Source organism: Lolium perenne, chromosome 4 (assembly GCF_019359855.2).
Source record: "Lolium perenne isolate Kyuss_39 chromosome 4, Kyuss_2.0, whole genome shotgun sequence".
In the NCBI taxonomy this organism is placed as follows: domain Eukaryota; kingdom Viridiplantae; phylum Streptophyta; class Magnoliopsida; order Poales; family Poaceae; genus Lolium; species Lolium perenne.
This window is the reverse complement of record NC_067247.2, coordinates 59930068-59948419: the sequence shown is the minus strand read 5'-3', so window position 1 is coordinate 59948419 and position 18352 is coordinate 59930068. Positions and strand designations below refer to the sequence as shown.

The 18352-nt window shown below is 45.3% G+C and overlaps 1 protein-coding gene across 1 annotated transcript; it reads left to right on the top strand.

Annotated features, from left to right (window-relative positions):
• The first annotated feature begins 2444 nt into the window (after positions 1–2444).
• On the top strand, positions 2445–8093 carry LOC127292682 (uncharacterized). Its single transcript, XM_051322126.1, has 6 exons — positions 2445–3225; positions 3372–3448; positions 3839–3887; positions 4045–4309; positions 7188–7296; positions 7665–8093. The coding sequence occupies exons 1-6, from the start codon at positions 2811–2813 to the stop codon at positions 7887–7889; spliced, it is 1140 nt and encodes a 379-aa protein (XP_051178086.1). The 5' UTR covers positions 2445–2810; the 3' UTR covers positions 7890–8093.
• Positions 8094–18352: the final 10259 nt, after the last annotated feature.

Genomic DNA, 18352 nt, shown 5'->3' with positions numbered 1-18352 from the left:
ATACAAATGACACGTCGGATAATGATACTGTTTCTGGAAAGAATATTGTAGTCCTTAACCCAAAAATAACAAATGACTAATGGTATTTTTTAAACATGTGATATTTATTTATCATGAGTGGTGGCTACAGAGGATATTATTTTATATCGCACAATGTAATGTCCATGAATCTTTAAGTTCATGAATAATACTCCTCTATGAAAAAACTAATAAACCTGCTGTTTCATTTGCGAGGGCCACCTTGCTAGTTCTTCTTAAATAATGCAAGAGTTTTTGGCTTGTGCCCCACGCTATCAACTATTACATCTGCAATATTATTTCCTAGTGTCAAACAAGACACATTACAATCGAAGTGAAAAAAACGACCCCTAACACAATTTGCACGAAACTTTTAGCATTTCTGCACGTATAATATTTCGAGGTTTGAAATGACTCGCTATACTAAGAAATTTTTTCATTAACAGAAAATTATTGTTTTTATACAGAAGAAAGACTGTCTAGCCATTTATTGTGAAGTATAATATTATAGCGTATAATCATTCTTATGTGAGATAACATACTTGAAAATTAATTTATGGTCAATGTGTAACATGAATTAGCTAGTTTAAAATTCCTAAAAGACCTACATTTTGGACCAGAGTTGTATTATTTATTCCAGGTCAGCTTCCCTCGGCTCCTTGTCACTCTTTTTTCTTACCATAGGTAAAACTTTTCTTGGGCACACGGTTATTGGTATGGAAATATTTTTCAACTCCCATGCAAATATATAGTGAAACATTTAACCTCGAGGCAGCGCACGAGTCACCGGGTATATAGAATAACTTTTTTTCGATAAAGGGAATATATTAATATCAGAAGATACCAATTACACCCAGCCTCTGCAACAACGCAACACCCTAATGTCAGTACGGATGCACACAGCCAAAAAAAGAAAAAGAAAACTAAGAAACAAAAGTCCCGCTACAGCATTCTAGGCCTAGCAACAGCAATACATCCACCACCAAGATAACACCTGAAATACAGAATCTCCAAAAGCGACGCCTCCAAGAAGGAAACAGTGCATCAGCGCCGTCGTCGCCCGATCAAAGATCTTAGGTTTTCACCCTGAAGATAGTCCCCTCTCTCAAAAACAATGCCTCCAACAAGGTCATTGCCAGGCACAACCAGTTAAGGCCAGACCTTAGATTTTCACCCTGAAAGGTAGGACTCTGAACTTCACCTATGTTGCCGCCCCCACTTGCATACCACTGCTGCGAAGCCCAGAACACCAAGCAAGTCCCTCAACAGCGCGGAGACTTAAATCCCCATTAGCTAGACCACCGATCCGGCCTTTATGATATTCTCTTCTTCTGACTTCACTATGGACCAAAATGTCACTTGGTGTTAACACAGAACAGAGCTTCGCGCCGCTCCCTCCAGAACCAAACGGCTGGAATAAAAACATGGGTGCGCACGACCGAATACCACCCGATCCAGCAAACTCCAGGCAAAAAGCATTGTTACATTCGCCGGCGGCGCCTTCCGGAACTCAATACTCCGACTAGATCAAGGAGAGCAGGCCTCAGGAGGTCTCCATCTTCGCACAAGAGAAACCCTAGGACCAACACCTTCAAACTGCGAAACAGATGAACAAGCCCCCTCACCGTCATCTGCTAGCCAGTGAAAACGAAGGAGGAATCGGTGAACGCACCATCCGAGACCCACGCGACCCAGATCAAAGATCGGGCCTGCCACGCCACGCGGTCTTGGACGCCGGTACCACACCATCCACACCTCGCAAAGTCGCTGCCCCCTCCTCGCGCCGTCAGGAAAACCGACGACGGATCTGTGTGGGAACTAGACCCGCAGCCACCACCACCCCCCATCGCCGGGAAGCCATGGAAGGAGCAGCTGCCGCCGCACACCAGGGGATCGCCGCCCCTGATGCCGTGCTCGCCTCCCCGCAGCAGCCGCTACAACAGGTCGTCGCCACGACCACCCCCCGACTCCCTTTGGCGCCGGGGCCCGCCGCCACCGTGGCCAGCGCCGACGGCAGCGGCGGAGGGAGGGGTACGGAGGGGAGGCGGCGGCTGGCGGCGCTAGGGTTCGCCCAGGCGTCGCCCTGGGGAACGACGCGGGGCGAGAGCGAAATTAAGTTTATCCATCTGAAATTATACCATCGTACTGATGAACTATGTAGGGTTTCAACGTTCAGATCGACCACATATTCCACCCGTACAAGTATAGTATATACGTTTACTCGTCAACTTGCACATGAAGACCAGAAACAGCAACTGTACCTCCATTATGGCCTTCAAGTACCAGTACCTTCAGCCTATACCCCCTGCCCTCTAAAGTTCAGTACACGTACACTCTCTCTCTATCTCGCTCTTTAAGCAGCATTCCCAAGGGACCAAATCATAAACCACTCATGACCTAATCACCACATCTTTTTCCTCCCCTCATCACTGCCCCCCAGCTAGCCCCAGCCCCAGGCTCCAAGCCTCTCCTTTTCCCCTTGTCACTCACTCACACTCCTTTTCACCGCTGCCACTTTGCTCAAATCCACCACCCCCCACCTCTCTCAAGCGCCCCTCTCTTTCTCAGTGACTGTTCCACTGTCTGCCTTTTGCCATCTCTCTCCTCGTCTCCTTTCCCCTTCTTCTTCTACTTCGATCACCTCTGCTGTAAATTAACTCCTCCTCGATCCATGGCTCTCTCTTTGCTCAAGTAGTACATGATCATTTGATCCAGGAAGTAGTGGCTTACCTAGTCGTCTTCCATTTGATCATTTACCTGTAGCTTAGTTCTCCATAGCTTGCTATCTTGCAATGTTGCAAAGGAACCTCCCAAACCTCTCCCTGCGGATAAGCCCGCCGGCCGTCCTCTCGGCGCCGTCTTCTGACACGTCCTCGGCGGTGAAGCCGCAGCAGCCAGAGCCAAACGCGGGGACACACGCAGAAGGAAGCGGGGAAGTAGGGTTCCTTGCAAACCCTAGCTTCGGCGCCGATTCCCCAGGCCTGAGCCTGGGGCTCGGGACATCTACGGTGCGCGCCGCCGACACCGGCCGCAACGACAACCTGCAGCCGCAGCAGGGATGCGAATTTAAGCGCGCTGCCGCCGGCAGCAAGGCGTCGCTGCCGGGCGGCGGTTCTAAGAGGAGCGTCCGGGCGCCGCGGATGCGGTGGACCTCTGCCCTCCACGCGCGGTTCATGCACGCCGTGCAGCTCCTCGGCGGCCACGAGAGTAAGCTATATATCCACCCAGACGTCGCACGTTTTCATATGTAGTTAGACTGTATATCGATTCCGTTTGCCTAAGTTGACCGAGGCATCAAGCCATGTCCGCTCAATTCCGACGAGCCTCCGTTGAACCGTTTCTGTTCTCGACAGGAGCGACGCCGAAGTCGGTGCTGGAGCTGATGAACGTCAAGGATCTGACGCTGGCGCACGTCAAGAGCCACCTGCAGGTACTTGTGTGCGTGCGTAAGAAAACAAAGTTAAAATAAGAGTGAGGGAACAGGAGAGAAGCTACCAAGACATGCAAGAACGCAAGAAAAAAACATGGAGAATCTTGTGCATGGTGGCTTCCTTTTGTTTTTCTTTTCACAACTTTTGTTCGGTGTTCTTACTATTGGTAACTACAAATGTACTTTGTCCCCGGCGACATCCCCGGTCAAGTACTACGTGACAAACAAACAGCATCTACCTAGAGTGCTAGCTGTCTCCAAAACTGCTTATATATGCAAATGCACTAACAAAGTAACAAAGATTTTTTTTTTGAATTTTACTAACTAGGAAATTCACATGGTTAACACAGACGAATAATTAGCATCTGGTTTTGATTATCGGTTCTGCAGATGTATAGGACAGTGAAGGGCACAGACAGATCGTCCCCCAACGCCACAGGTACACAAGAACGCAGCTTTTAATCACCTGAAATTGATCGTCCTTCATTTACAAAGTAGAGTACAGAGCAGATAAAGACACGGCTTGTACGGCCGTCCTATCAATTTCATGCCGTGGAAGGAATGACCGGCGGTGACTGATGGATCGTTTTCCGCAGGCGAGGCGCAGCTGCAGCAGCAGATGGTTGTGGACGCAGGAGGAAGAGGATGTAATGGTGGTGGTGGTGGTGGAGTGGTGGCGATGCGGCCGCGTGACGTCGACATGGCTGGGACGGCCTGCGGCGCGCCTGCTGCAGCCGCGGCATCTGCGCCGCCTGCCGGGACGACTAGTTCCGCTGCCCACTTCCTCTATGCGTCAGCAGCAGGAGGAGCTGCTCCACTGGTGCTGGTACCGTCGCCTCCTCCTCCACCTATCCCCCCGAGGTATGTCCGTCCTGGTGTCCACCTCTCGTCAGTCATCACTTATTAATCTGTCCCCGTTGCTTTCATCCGTGGGCTTTTCATGACATTTCAAATGCTAATTAGACATGCATGTACCTCTGTGTTTCTAGTTTGAACCTGTGTGTGTTTACTATGAACTTGAAAAGGATGCACTTATAGGAACTGTTGAATGCGCATAATTCTTGGCACATTTTCTGGTTTCATTTTCCATGCGTAGAAATGCATGGTAATTTCACCGGCGTATAAATCTTTGTATACTCCAGTTTCGGTTCTTTTTATCTACCCATAGATCGGTTCACAAGAAAAAAAAATCATTTCAGGATGACCAACCTATGTAAGTACTGACAATAGGAAATGACATCATGTGCATGAAATGTGCATGCATGTTTGAGTATTTTCTGCACAAATTACGGTAACAGTACCTATAAAAAACGCTATTCCTATTTTTCAATAGTTTCTAGAAAGGACTAGGGTGCTAGCAACTGACCTGATGAAAAGAGAGTAGAATGAAGGACCTTAGTATTTCCTTTACATTTTAGACCTTTTTAATTAGTAGTGTAAGCCTGCTAATGCAACCTCACAGTAGCATCAGACAAAAATGTATTGAGTTCCCTTAAAACCAGGTTTGAGCTCATATACCCTATTTGTCCTATTTTTTATCTAGAAAATATCCTACTCTATCAACATATAATAACATCCATATTTTTTGCATGTGTTCTATAGTCGACTATGTCAAGCCACATCACTGTATGTGCAAAGCACTCTTTACTTTGCATATAAATTTATTACTCCCTCCGCTCCCTAGTTTTGTTGTAGTTTTAGTTTAAATTTAAACTGCAACCACGATAAGAATTATGAAACGGTAGGGGTACAGTAACACTCATATATTTCTGTAGGATTAGTGTATGGCTTCATAGGTTCTCCCGGAAGAGAATTCCAAACTAACTATACATTGGACATGGCTAGTTCTCGGTTGATGTAGAACTAACTTGGTTCTGGGTCATTCAATTTCATGTGCAATTATGTGTAATTGGGAAAAACGATGTGCAATTGCATACCCACGCGTAATTACACACCCATGTGTAATTTTCATGTGCACGAAACTCAATGGAAATTTAATATTTTAAAAATTGATCTAGAACTATGTTAGTTCTCTGTTGATCTAAACTAGCAAAAGGATTCAACAATTTAACAGCTAACTGCCCCAAGCACACGCTCTGCTTTTCCAAGCTAGAGTACACCAGCACTGACCTAATCTATAGAGTTAACCAATAGTGCCTCTTGGAATAAAATAACCGCCCATGTTGAACCCAACCCATCACTTCTTGTACGTATTCAGCTCGATCGTCTAGCTACAAGTGCTCTCCCATGAATTCCTGATAAAATCCGGAGCAGCAGTAGCGCCTCGATTCGCTGGGCGACAACAGTTATTTTTTCTTGAAGCAGCGATCGACAACTAGTGTTTTCGCTGTAGCGACTATGTCTCCTGCCGATCGGCCTCTTCCCCTTGTCGTCTGGTAGCCCATGCACGTAGCACTCTTCCCCTTGTCTTATCCCACTTGCATCACCTTCCTTCACCACTCATAATGCTCTCTCTGCCCCTGATCGATCCACTCCTCAAATCTTCTCTCTTGGACAGCTTCTCTGGTCATCGATGGTATCATGATTAACAGATCGATGTGCTTGTGTGTGTCTCGATCAGTACATGAATATGGCATATATGGATCGGGGATTGGAGGAGGTCCTCTCTACATATATATATGAACAAGAGTGCTGGGGCTCTGTGTTGTTTTGGCTAGTTTGCACATGCATGCATATGGTGCATGGATCGGTTAAGTCAGCATGCATTTCCAGGTTGTCCGCGCCTAGGTACATATGGCCGGCTAGCTCGAGATCGATCGGTATGTACGTGGCGTAGGGACAGATGAGGGCGAGGATGTGTTCCCGTATACAGGGCAACGCCCCAAGACCGTTACTGTACGTGATCACAGCTTAAACAGTACACTGTCGAGCAAAGCAACAGACGAAATAGTATGGAGGAGCGTTCGTGCGTGTCTGCAATGATATGACTTGCGTTGTAGGGATGGGCTAAATATACTCACTACAGGCTAGCAGTACATATTGTATTGTTCCACTAGTTTTCTCATTTCAGACATAAAAGGTGCTAACCCTCCCGCTTGTTTTTATTCATGAATGCTGGAGCTGGAGTACATTATAGTTAATCAGTGTTCATCCTTGTTTCATTTCTACGAATTGTGTTCACCCCTTTGTCCTGAAAAGGATGTCGAAGATTTATCTAAATTTGAATGTATCTAGACACTATTTAGTGTTTGGATATATGTGAATTTAGATAATTTTGTGACATCCGTTTTAGGACGGTGAAAGTAGAAATTCAACAGTTTCTAATTTAACTACCAATGTTATAGATAAAATTACGAATATTTATGATACCAGATCAATATTAGTAGATTGACTGTAAAATATATTTTTATACTCTCTCCGATCCAAGTTAATTGACTTAACTTTATCTAAATACGGATGTACCTAGACGTGTTTTATGTCTAGATACATGCATGTCTAAATAAAGTTGAGTCGATTAATTTGGCTCGGAGGAAATACCATATTTGTTTCATGTCGTAGCTGTATTTTTTGTTGTGAAACTTAGTACAGTAGTAAGTTTTGATTTTTCACTAAATCTGCAAGTCTTAATTATCGGAATGGGGAAAGTAGACAACTGCTGACTGATGATACTAGCATATACATGCATTATCATGGATTGAATGATCGATTTCATTTTTAGGAGTTTATTATTAGCATTCTGCATTAAATGATACGGGCTCTCTTAATTTCTTGAGTACAGGAGGGCTGACCAAGCACCAGTTGCAGTACCTGAAAGGGGCGTTGCGATTGTTGACTCATTGCAGCGGTGTCAGAAACTTAATTACCCAGCAGTGCTTCAAGATACTCAGGTACACATCTATTAGTACTACGTATGTGCTATGAGATCACAGGCATAAATGAAAAGATGGCAGTACGTACTCCTATTAATTCCACCAGGCCACATGCACTTGTGTTGAACTTCTTTTGGACTTCAGAAGACCAGCTATTCACGTCGGCCATGAGAATAATCAGCACAGATACTATGATCTAGAATACATGCATACCATTTCCTCCATGAAAATAATCACTCAATTGTGTGTGCATAACTGCATGCGTATTCCCTCTGAAGAAGAAGTAATTCATTTTTTAGACAGCAGACTGGCTTCTGTATAAATAAAGCATATATAGGTCTTCATGCATGCATGTGTGTTTGACATATGCATTCTATTTTGAATAGGCATCTAAAGTAGAGGTAGCATGTCACCTGCCAATTGGGGTACATGGAAGCAGCGAGGCGATCTCCACGAACTACTACTGCTCGAGCCCTGCAAGCTCATCGCCATCTCTAGCGAGTTTGGAGCTGCTTGCGGACGACACCTTTGCGCCGAACCTGGAGATCTCGCTCGGGAGGCACGATTGGGGCATGGAGCACCCGGAAGAATTGAGCCTGAAATATCTGTGACAAAAGGGTTTTTCTTTCTTCTTCCTTTTTTGGGGTTTCACTCAGCTAACCATTGATCAATGGATGTGACGAGACGACTAAATATCAGTGATTTCAGTGAGCTTGGTGTTTGGCTTGAAACGGTGAAACCTGAAATCTAGAGGGTTGCGCCGGGCTTGTTTGTGGTGGGTGTGCGTGCTTTCATCGACCGTCTGTTCTGTGGCATATCGCGTTAAGTTGTTCATGGAAACTTCGCACAGAAAAATTGATGTAGGAACAGGAGAAACTTGAGCCCTGAGGGGCGCCAGCCATTCTCCGGCGTGCCGCGGCGTCGTCACGGAAGTCGCAGAACCTCGGTTCGATCTGGCCAGCACTGGGTGATGTACGAATGACGCCGTGAATCGTGAGATTCGTGTAAGCCTTCAGCCTTTTTCGGCAAGATTTGATGGTGCGGAATCAAAGGATGGCTCCTTTGGCCCATTCAAGTAAAGCAGGTTGAGTTTCAGAAATACTTGGAGAGCAGGGCCAACCCCGCAAAAGTTTAGCCCTCCGGGCAAATATGGGACTCGACGACTGAAGTTTTCCAATACGTGCCGCGTCAAATAAGGTCCATTAATGCAGGCACAGGTGTTTTTATTTATGTACCACCACAGAGTTTGTACTCATTTTTAAAACTTTTAGGGAAAATATAGAGATACTATCTGTGAAAAAATAAACCTGTTCTATATGTTTCTAAGAAGAAAATTATTTTTTATGGGTACATAGTTTACATAAATTATTCACGTGTACAGAATAAATTAATATTTATATATTGCTACATTCATGTTTACAAAAAAGTATTCATATATTCTTACAAATATCCATATACATCGAATAATATGTTTATATATTTTAAAAGAGTTCATGTTATTAAAATAAATGTTCATGTATCATAAAATAGCTTTCATGTATATTAGAATAAATATTCATGCATATGAAAATAAACTAAAATATTAATGTATTGAGAAAATTAAATTTAAATAAAAATAAATAAAAAAGGGTGTACCTAGTGCGTAAAGCTCCCCCACATTGTGGGGTCTGGAGAAGGGTATTTGTAGGGAGCCTTTCTCTTGCTTTTCATTGTGAAAGGAGGCTGATTCAAATCCAAAACCTCCAAGACACAAGTTGAGGTACTATACAATTGTGCCAAGCCCACCCTTCCCCCCAAAAATAATTAAATAAAAAGGTAATAAAATGTGGGATATAAAAAAAAGAAAAAAATCTTGCAGTGAGAAAAAATTGATAAAAACTAAATAGCTACAATTGACACCCCCTCCCAAAAAAACTTTCTTTCAATCCATATAAGATTGGGTGTCCGGACCACTGGTAGATCACACTATTGGTGGAAAATTAGAAACATGTACGGTCAACGAACACGAGCTCGGAGTGTCCCTTAAAAGCCAACCTTGTAGGTCCATCCTATCTTTTGTTTCTTAGTTTTCTTTTCCTTTTTTTGGTTGTGTGCATCCGTATTGCCATTAGGGTGGTGCGTTGTTGCAGAGGCTGGGTGTAATTGGTATCTTCTTGATATTAATATATTCCCTTTATCAAAAAAATCTACACGATAGAGATAAATAAATCCATTTAAAAGGAAGTGTAAGGGCATGTAAGGTAGAGAAACGTGTGATCTCTCTTAGTCATCCACAACATCTAGAGAATTACCGGCACATGGGATGAGCAACTGGTGAGTGACACCTTTAGTATGGAGGATGCAAGGTTGATCCTTAGTCAGCCTGTTAGAGCCAATATGGAGGACTTTGTCGCGTAGCACTTCGCCGAGAAAGGTATGCACTCGGTGAAGCAAGCCTACAAACTGCAGGGCCAACTCATTGAGAATGAACAAAGGGGTGGTCGGTCTGGCAGTAGCTCTCATGTAGGTAATCTGAATAGAGCTGGAGATGATTATTGGCGCCGCATATGGAAGATCCAATGTATGCCTAAAATAAGGATGTTTATCTGGAGGGTATCTCATAATTATCTTGTTGTATGGCCAAATTTTCGGAGAACACGGTGTAGAGATAGACATTGTCTGTAATGGTGTTGTGGAAGAAGGGGCACACCTCTTTATCAAGTGCGATGATGTGAAGGAAGTGTGGCAAGGACTAGGTCTGGACTGTGCCGAAGCTTGGGCAAATATTTGTGGGGAGGGGGATGGGCTGAGAGAGCCTAAATTACACTATTTTGGGCCAAATTGGGGAGGGGGGGGGCAAATGGGCAAAATCTATACACATGCTTCACTAAATCTTCATGCCCGGGAGGGGGGAGGGGGGCGCCCCCCTGACTTTGTTGTAGCTCCGCCAATGGTCTGGCGGATGTAAGAAGAGAGCTGGCCATGTGGAATTCAGTGTTGCATGCTTTGGACATTGTTTGGAAAACTCCGAAGGAAAAAACGAGTGTAAATTTTGGCTCTTTGGTGGCTCTCGTGGTGTAACCGCAACAGAGGGAAATAAAGTTCTCGAAGCTGCAGCAGTTGCGCATCGAACGCAGTGCTATGTGGCTCAAGTCATAGAGATTCTAGGCAAGAAGGAAAAAGACAAAACTTGCACCTACGGACGATGTTTTGAAATTCAATATTACTGGAGTTTTCACCATGGGACACGACTATTGGTGGCAAGCTTATTTTCATATGTATGAATATTTTTTAATGCAGGTTGTTGGGGTGTTGTGGCTCTAGATTATCGGGATGAAGTTGTGGGGCAAATGTTGGCCGGAGTGAGCATGTTTCTGATGCCTTCCATGCGGAGCTCAGTGCGGCGGTCGAAGCTGCGAGACTAGCTGAATATCTTAGAGCCATCCACATTGTACGTGGAGACATATTCACAACTGCTGATGTTGGAGTTGAATCGACGTGAGGCTCTCGGTTAGGAGTGATCATTGATGAGCTAAAATTTCAGATTAGTACTATGTTTACATCTTGTGATCTTGTGTTCTGTAAGCATGAGTTTAACAGGCCAACTCATGAGCTAGCAAGTATCGGATGTTCCTATGATGTAAACAGAGCTTTTCTCTCAGGGTAGGAGGTACAAGCGTATATCGCTAGTCTTGTGACGGGCGAGATACCCCAATAAAGCTTAGGCTTTCTCTAAAAAAAACATTTAGAGAAGACAATAGCTATTAGTGATGCGATACATTATCTTTTATTATCACCCCTAAAATTATTAAAAATTAAATAAGTTTTATTGAAAATTGTGTCGTTAAAGGAGGATAAATTGTACAATTGATACGGGCATGGAGGCCAAGGTGAAGCCCAAATTCAGGACTCCACCTAGCTAGTTATCTTAGTTATCGTATTTTGTATCTATGGTCATATGTGGGCCAATTAGGGATTTTATTGAGTTGAGTCAGTTTGGTTTGGGCCTATCAAAACCAAGGTAGAGAGGCCCACTAGGGGCTGGTCGGCCACCCCCTCATATAAGGGTGGGCACGGCTAGGGTTTAGGGTTAGACAGAGTTTAGGTTAAAAACCATTACGTGTGATCATGTGTATCATCCCTCCGGGGGTACGGCGTCGCCGTTTATCTATTATCGTTGCTGCGGAGGTTCTTGTGTTAATCAAGGATTGTCGTTCTTTGGTCTTGAGGCGTGGTGATCTCCATCACGTTGCTTGCTGGATTTATCCCCTACTTCAGGTTGCGCTCCGCGCGTAATTGGAGGTATCTATCTACCCGGGTTCTCGCTGTGAATGATCGGGCAACACCTAGGAGGATCTATATGCAGCAAAACTCCTAACGAAGCAGAGGAGCACGAGATGGAGGCGGCGCTGGTAGCATCGGTGGCGACCACATGTAGCATCGACGCCTTGGGCTGATAGCCACTAGTAGTATCCCAAATTGGGGTACACAGCAGCGTCGTCGACCGCCGGTAGCAAGGGTGCCCACGGCAGGTAGCACCTCCACCGATGGGAGGTAGCAACGGCGCCCTCAGTAGGCAGCACCTAGGCCCACAGCGCGCAGCAACGACGACCATTGGTAGTAGCACGTCCGCCGGCGGGAGGTAGGAAAGGCGCCCGCCCGCAGGCCGCACCTCCGACCACCGCAAGCAGCAGCGGCGCGGCGGCGCTTCGTCGTGAGAGTCGTGCCTCGGGCGTGGGGCACGACGGCGGAGGAGCAGCGGTGCGGCGGCGCTTCGTCGCGAGAGTCGTGCCTTGGGCGTGGGGCACGGCGGAGGAGGAGCAGCGGCGGCGCTTCATCGCGAGAGTCATGCCTTGGGCGTGGGGCACGGCGGCGGCGGAGCAGCGGCGCTTCGTCACGAGAGTCGTGCCTTGGCGTGGGGCACGACGGCGGCGGCGACGCGACGCGCGACTGAGCGGCGGCAGCGGCGGGCACGTCGGCACGGCAGGCACATCGACGGCAGCGACGGACACATAGGCCGCGGCGGCGGTGGGCGACGCTTGGGGAAACAGCGGCAGCGCTGTGGAGACCGTCCTTATCCAGGAAGAAGGAAGAAACGAACGAGTGGATACAATGCGAAAGCGGTGGCACGCGTAGACGGAGGAGGTTCCCGGCGTCTCATCCCCCGGGGGAGTAGAATCATTTTCCAATAGATAACTCACCGGGGCTTGACTCATCCTTCATGAATCAACCTGGTGCACATCGTTAATTTCTGATTTAATTGCTTCTCGTCCTGCTCATACCAGTTAGAGAAACAAGGTACAACCGTACAAGTGGCAAATATCCGGTGAAAACCACGTTACGGAAACCGGTGAAAACCAAACTTCAAAGACAGTAATCCATTTTTAATCCGTTTGTGAGAAAGCATGAAAAGAGCCAAGAAATTTGAATTTTGGACTTCAAAAATCAGAATTATACTAATTATACATAAGAATTAGAGTTAGCTAATAAATTGGCTATCCACATCTCAATATAAATTATTGCAATTTCAAATTGTTGAAACTATATTCCAGTGTTTATTTATCTTTTTACAAAACATACATTATTTTGGTGACCCTCGTGGTGTATATATAAAGGTACATGGAGGAGGAAAAGATTTGTAGTACAAGATGACCAAGAGCTAGTCTTATGTGTATCCTAACTCAGCGCATAGATATTCTGATCGTTATGTTCTACGAGCATGTGAATTTTCATCTTTAGTCATATTCACTTGGGACGTATAAAAACTCAAATTTAGCAATAAATAGTACTCCCTCTGTTTCTAGATATAAGCCATATAGTTTTTTGAGAAAAAAATCTAGAATATAAGATGTATTGCACTGCACCACTTGTAATGTGACGGGCGCGTGGACATGAGTGAGGGCTACACGAGTGACGACGGCGGCGAAGCCCTTTGCGGTGGTGATCCTTTCGCCGGAGGCATGTTCTGGGCCCTCGCCGACATCGAATCGGACGATGATCTCGATCTGCCTTCACCTTCCGCCTCTAGGTCGTCGGGCTACCGATTATCGCCGGAGCAGAGGAAGGGCCTGGATACCTCGCGTCTCACTAACGTTTAGAAAACGCAAGTTCCAAAGGTACGCTGCTTTGAATCTCTATGTTTCTCCGGAAAAACCAGTTGCTGTTGCAGGTAAATTGTCGGCGACGACAGCTGCCGGAAGACCGGCGTGGTCATGGCGTCAACCAATTCTCGAGCCATCCACGTTCACAGAAGATTCCTTCAACGCCAGCGGATGGATTCACATTTTTAGGAAGAAAGCAAGGGGCAACATCTAGACATCGTCCTGGTTGGCCTTCATCTGGAGCATCAGCGGCGTCGAGAGCTAGAGCAAGGATGGCGATCAGATCTCCGGCAGCGAAAACGGTTACCTCGGCAATTCCGGATCACAGATCGAATTTTCAAAATACTCCAGTTGGTGCATGCGTACACGGGCTGGTGGGGCAATAGGCTCTGCATAGCCCAAGACCGAAAGTAATAAGCAGGTCGGGCCACAAGGGCCGATCACGACCTGTGGGTTCGACTGATTCTGTTCAGCCCACTCTGAAACCATTGGAAAGGGTTTTAGGAGAGGTATGGAGACGTAACAGCACCATGTATCCTGCCTTTCTTTCGATCTGGTCTAGGGTTTCTACGCCAGCGTAGAGCATGGCGGCTAGAGGTGGCGGCGCTTTTGATAGGGGTGGACCTTCGGTGGATCACAATGGAGGGCAAAATCGTGGAGGTGCCGCCCAAGGTCGTGGTGGTGGTTTCCTGCCACCACCGACGGGGCCACCGCGTTTCTTCGAGCGGGGAGGAACCTTGATGGGGAACAGTATGAACCATGGAAATTCAGGTATCCGAGGTATGGGCAATGGCAGTAGAGCTGCAGATGGGCTGCCTCCGCACATGCTTCGCAACAATGGCCCAAACAACAACGGGTACAGCGAGTTCGGAGGTCAGTGGAATGATGGTTGGTACTCTGACCAAGGTGATTGGGAGAATCAAACCGGTGGCTATGATGTCTACGCACGCTTCTATTCTTGTAGACAGTGTTGGACCTCCAAGTGCAGAGGTTTGTAGAACAGCAACAAGTTTCCCTTAAGTGAATCACCCAAGGTTTATCGAACTCAGGGAGGTAGAGGTCAAAGATATCCCTCTCAAGCAACCCTGCAATTACGATACAAGAAGTCTCTTGTGTCCCCAATACACTTGTCAGGTGTATAGGTGCACTAGTTCGGCGAAGAGATAGTGAAATACAAGTAATATGGATGATTGTAAATGGTAATTGCAATTTAAACTAAGAATGGCAGCAAGCAAACATGTAGTAGAACTGGTTGTAAACGGTATTTCAATGCTTAGAAACAATGCCTAGGGAGCATACTTTCACTAGTGGACACTCTCAACAATGATATCATAATTAAATACATAAATATCATCTCTTCACTACGCTCCTCTGAACCACTCTCCGGTTGGATAACGAACACAAATTCATCGTGTAGGGCTGCATAAGCATTTCTTAAAGTTCGCATTCCCAATCTATGAACGCCCCACGCTATCACTTTGAGCATAGAAAGATGGTACTAACTAGACACCACAATTCTTAAGTATTTCTGTAAATTAAGCTTAAGAAATAAACACGGTATGCACACTGTCACCTTCACACCGCTGGACAAGGTTTCCCCGGAGATCACATAATAAAACCACTTGAGTAGCACAATAATTTAAGAATAAAATCTACTTATTAAACTAGATTACAAAGCTCATGATCACGTAAAGATCATACATGGAGAGATAGATAGATCACATAACTACCGGTAAAGCCCTCAGTCTCGGGGGAGAACTACTCACTCCTCATTATAGGAGTCAGCAACGGCGATGAAGATGGTGGTGGAGTCGATGGAGATGGTGAAAGTGCATGGAGCCCCCATGTGTGGTTTTGGTAATTAATGACAATCCCTATGGACTAATGTTTGCATTGAGTTATATTTGTAGGAGTTGTCCATAGGCAATTCTTCAACCATATGTTGGCTTCAAGGTTGCAATAAGAAGAATTTGATGAAGGATATCAAGTGTCAAGTATGTCTTGAAGATGAAGATGAAGTGAGCCCTTAAGTTACTTCAAGACATCAATATGATGAAGAATGAAGAATGAAGTGCAAGTTCAAGATGAGCCAACTCGAAGAGTTCATAAGCTTGAAGCTTGCCATGGAGAAATGAAGTGCAAGTTCAAGATGAGCCATCTCGAAGAGATCCTTTGCTTGAGTCTTGCCATCCATATGGTGATCATGAATATGTGAAGATGTGCCGAAGAAGAAGCTCTCCCATGGTGAATTATGGGGGAGCAATCCACAAGACTTCGTCAAGCAAGCACAAGCAAGAAAGGCGTTCCATCTTGTTGAGGTCAAGATCGTCGTCATCAAGCTCAAGTGGAATGCGCAAGTATAAGGTTTGCTCTTGATAGGTTTTCTTTCTCACCGGTCTCATAGTGTAGTTGGAGACCGGTTTATAGTTTAGTTGCCGTACTATCAAGAGGGCTCTCGAGTGAGTAACTCGATCGTATCGTTCGGAGAGAGCTCAAACCTTTGCATCCTTGCATCATCTTTCTTGGTTGTTATTTGGACCTTATCCATGTGATGTTTTAGAGCTTGTGCTTATTCTCATGACAAGTTCTAGTTCATCGAAAACGGATTTCGCATAGATCACTTGTTGCGTTTTCGAGTTTGATTTATCATCTTTCTTGGTTGTTATTTGGATCTTATACATGTGATGATTTAGAGCTTGTGATTATTCTCATGACAAGCTCTAGTTCATCAAGAATGGTTTTTGCACGGGCAACTTGTTGCATTTTCGAGATTGGAGGTTTTACCGGTATGTCTTTTTTAGATAGGTCAAACCTTTCATCATTTGTTTCTATCCTCCCTTGTTGGAATATGACGGTTTCCTGCATGATCTTGTAGATCTTGTTCCTAGCTTCAAAACAAGCCCAAGATCATCAAAATCGGAGTCCGGATGCTAAAGTTATGCCCGTTTTATTTTTGGTGTTTCTGCAGTTTGCCAGGCCGGATTTTCCGGGCCGGATATTTCGTAAATATCCGGCCCCCTCGAAATCGGCTAAGGACCAGAAGAAAAGCAGCTCTGGACAGGGGCCGGACTTTTGGCCGGATTTTTACCAGGTTTTGTCCCTGAGGCCGGATTATCCGGGGGGGGGGGGGGTTATCCGGCCCTTACTTAGGCCGGATTATCCGGCCCTGGTTTTGCCCAACGGCGTGATTTTCTTGGGGGGTATAAATACCCCCCTTCTTCCTCCTTGAGCTGTGGCTTCTCTCACTCTCTCTCTCTCCTCCATTGTTGAACTAGAGAAGTTTGCACTATCTCTCAATCCCTCCATGATTCTTGCCCCCATTTGAGGGAAAAGAGAGAGGAGATCTAGATCTACATTTCTACCAATCAAATCCATCTCTTTGTGAGTGGAACTCTCTAGATCTTGATCTTGGTGTTCTTTGTGAATTCCTTTGTTCTTCCTCTCTAATTCCTCCAATAGCTTGTGTTTTTATTGTTGGAATTTGAGAGAGAAGGACTTGAGCATCTTTGTGGTGTTCTTGCCATTGCATTTGGTGCATCGGTTTGAGTTCTCCACGGTGATTCGTGGAGGTGAAAGCAAGAAAGTTGTTACTCTTGGGTTCTTGGAACCCTAGACGGATTCTAGGCCTTTGTGGCATCTTTGTGGTGTTCTTGGGGACTCCAATTAAGTTGTGGAGAATCTTCAAGGGCAAGGCCTTTGTGGCATCTTAGTGGTGTTCTTGGGGACTCCAATTAAGTTGTGGAGATTCTTCAAGGGCAAGGCCTTTGTGGCAATTTGTTGGGAGCCTCCAATTAAGTTGTGGAGATAGCCCCAAGCTTTGTGCGGGTTCGGTAACCTACCTAAGGTTACATAGTGGATCGAGGACATCCCTCTTGGTGGGAATTCTCGAGGAGAATACGGTGGCCCTCGTGCATTTGGAGTGACTTGTCCTCCACACCGCTCCAACGGAGAGTAGCACTCGCAAGAGTGTGAACTTCGGGCTACATCGTCGTCTCCCGCGTGCCTCGGTTATCTCTATACCCGAGCTCTTTACTTATGCACTTTACCTTGTGATAGCCATCGTGCTTGAAGTTATATATATCTTGCTATCACATACTTGCTTGTATTGCTTAGCATAAGTTGTTGGTGCACATAGGTGAACCATAGTATATAGGCTTTGGGCTTGACAAAGTAAACGCTAGTTTTATTCCGCATTTGTTAAGCCCATCTCGTAAAAGTTTTAAATCGCCTATTCACCGCCCCCCTCTAGGCGACATCTGTGTCCTTTCAATTGGTATCAGAGCAAGGTATCTCATTCTAAGGCTTCACCGCCTTGAGAGTAAAGATGTCGGCTAGAGGATTAGTGCACGATAACACTCTTATATTAGATGGCACAAATTATGATGTTTGGAAAATTTGCATGCTTAGTCATTTTCGGGACATTGACCCTCATATGGAGAAAATTGTAGATATAGGTTTTTCTCCTCCTATGGATTCACAAAGTCTATCTTTAGAGGATGAGAAAAATTTATATCTCAATTCTCAAGCTTCTTATGTTCTTATGAATGCTTTGCGAGATGTAGGTCTTTTTCCATACTTGCCTTTTTGGAGCGCTCATGAGTTATGGACAAAAATTCAAGATGAATATGATGTGTCCAATATTATTAAGGATGATTGTATTGCTTCCACTTCCGGCCGTGATGAGTTCTCATCTTCATCCACTTCACCAAAGTGTGTCAAGACACAAGGTAATGATATGGTGAGTGGTGATGGAAATTGCAATGTTGGTATTGAGCTTACTATTGATGATTCTTCATCTCTATCTCATTGCAATGCTTCATCTACGGACTCAAACACATCTAGCACTAGAAATGATTTACATGCTTGTGTTGATAGTCCTTGCATATCATGTGTACGTTGCTTGAATAAATCTAATGATGATATGCTTGCATTGTCTTGTGGCCATGATAAAAATGATTCTATTTCCTCTAGTTGTTGTGTGTCTAACAATGTAG

Bases quoted from the DNA above. Each gene is read 5' to 3' on its own strand.
- LOC127292682 (XM_051322126.1), top strand. From the start codon at position 2,811: ATGTTGCAAAGGAACCTCCCAAACCTCTCCCTGCGGATAAGCCCGCCG. The intron at 3,226-3,371 runs GTAAGCTATATA...TGTTCTCGACAG, and splicing joins GCTCCTCGGCGGCCACGAGA to GAGCGACGCCGAAGTCGGTG. The intron at 7,297-7,664 runs GTACACATCTAT...TATTTTGAATAG, and splicing joins CAGTGCTTCAAGATACTCAG to GCATCTAAAGTAGAGGTAGC.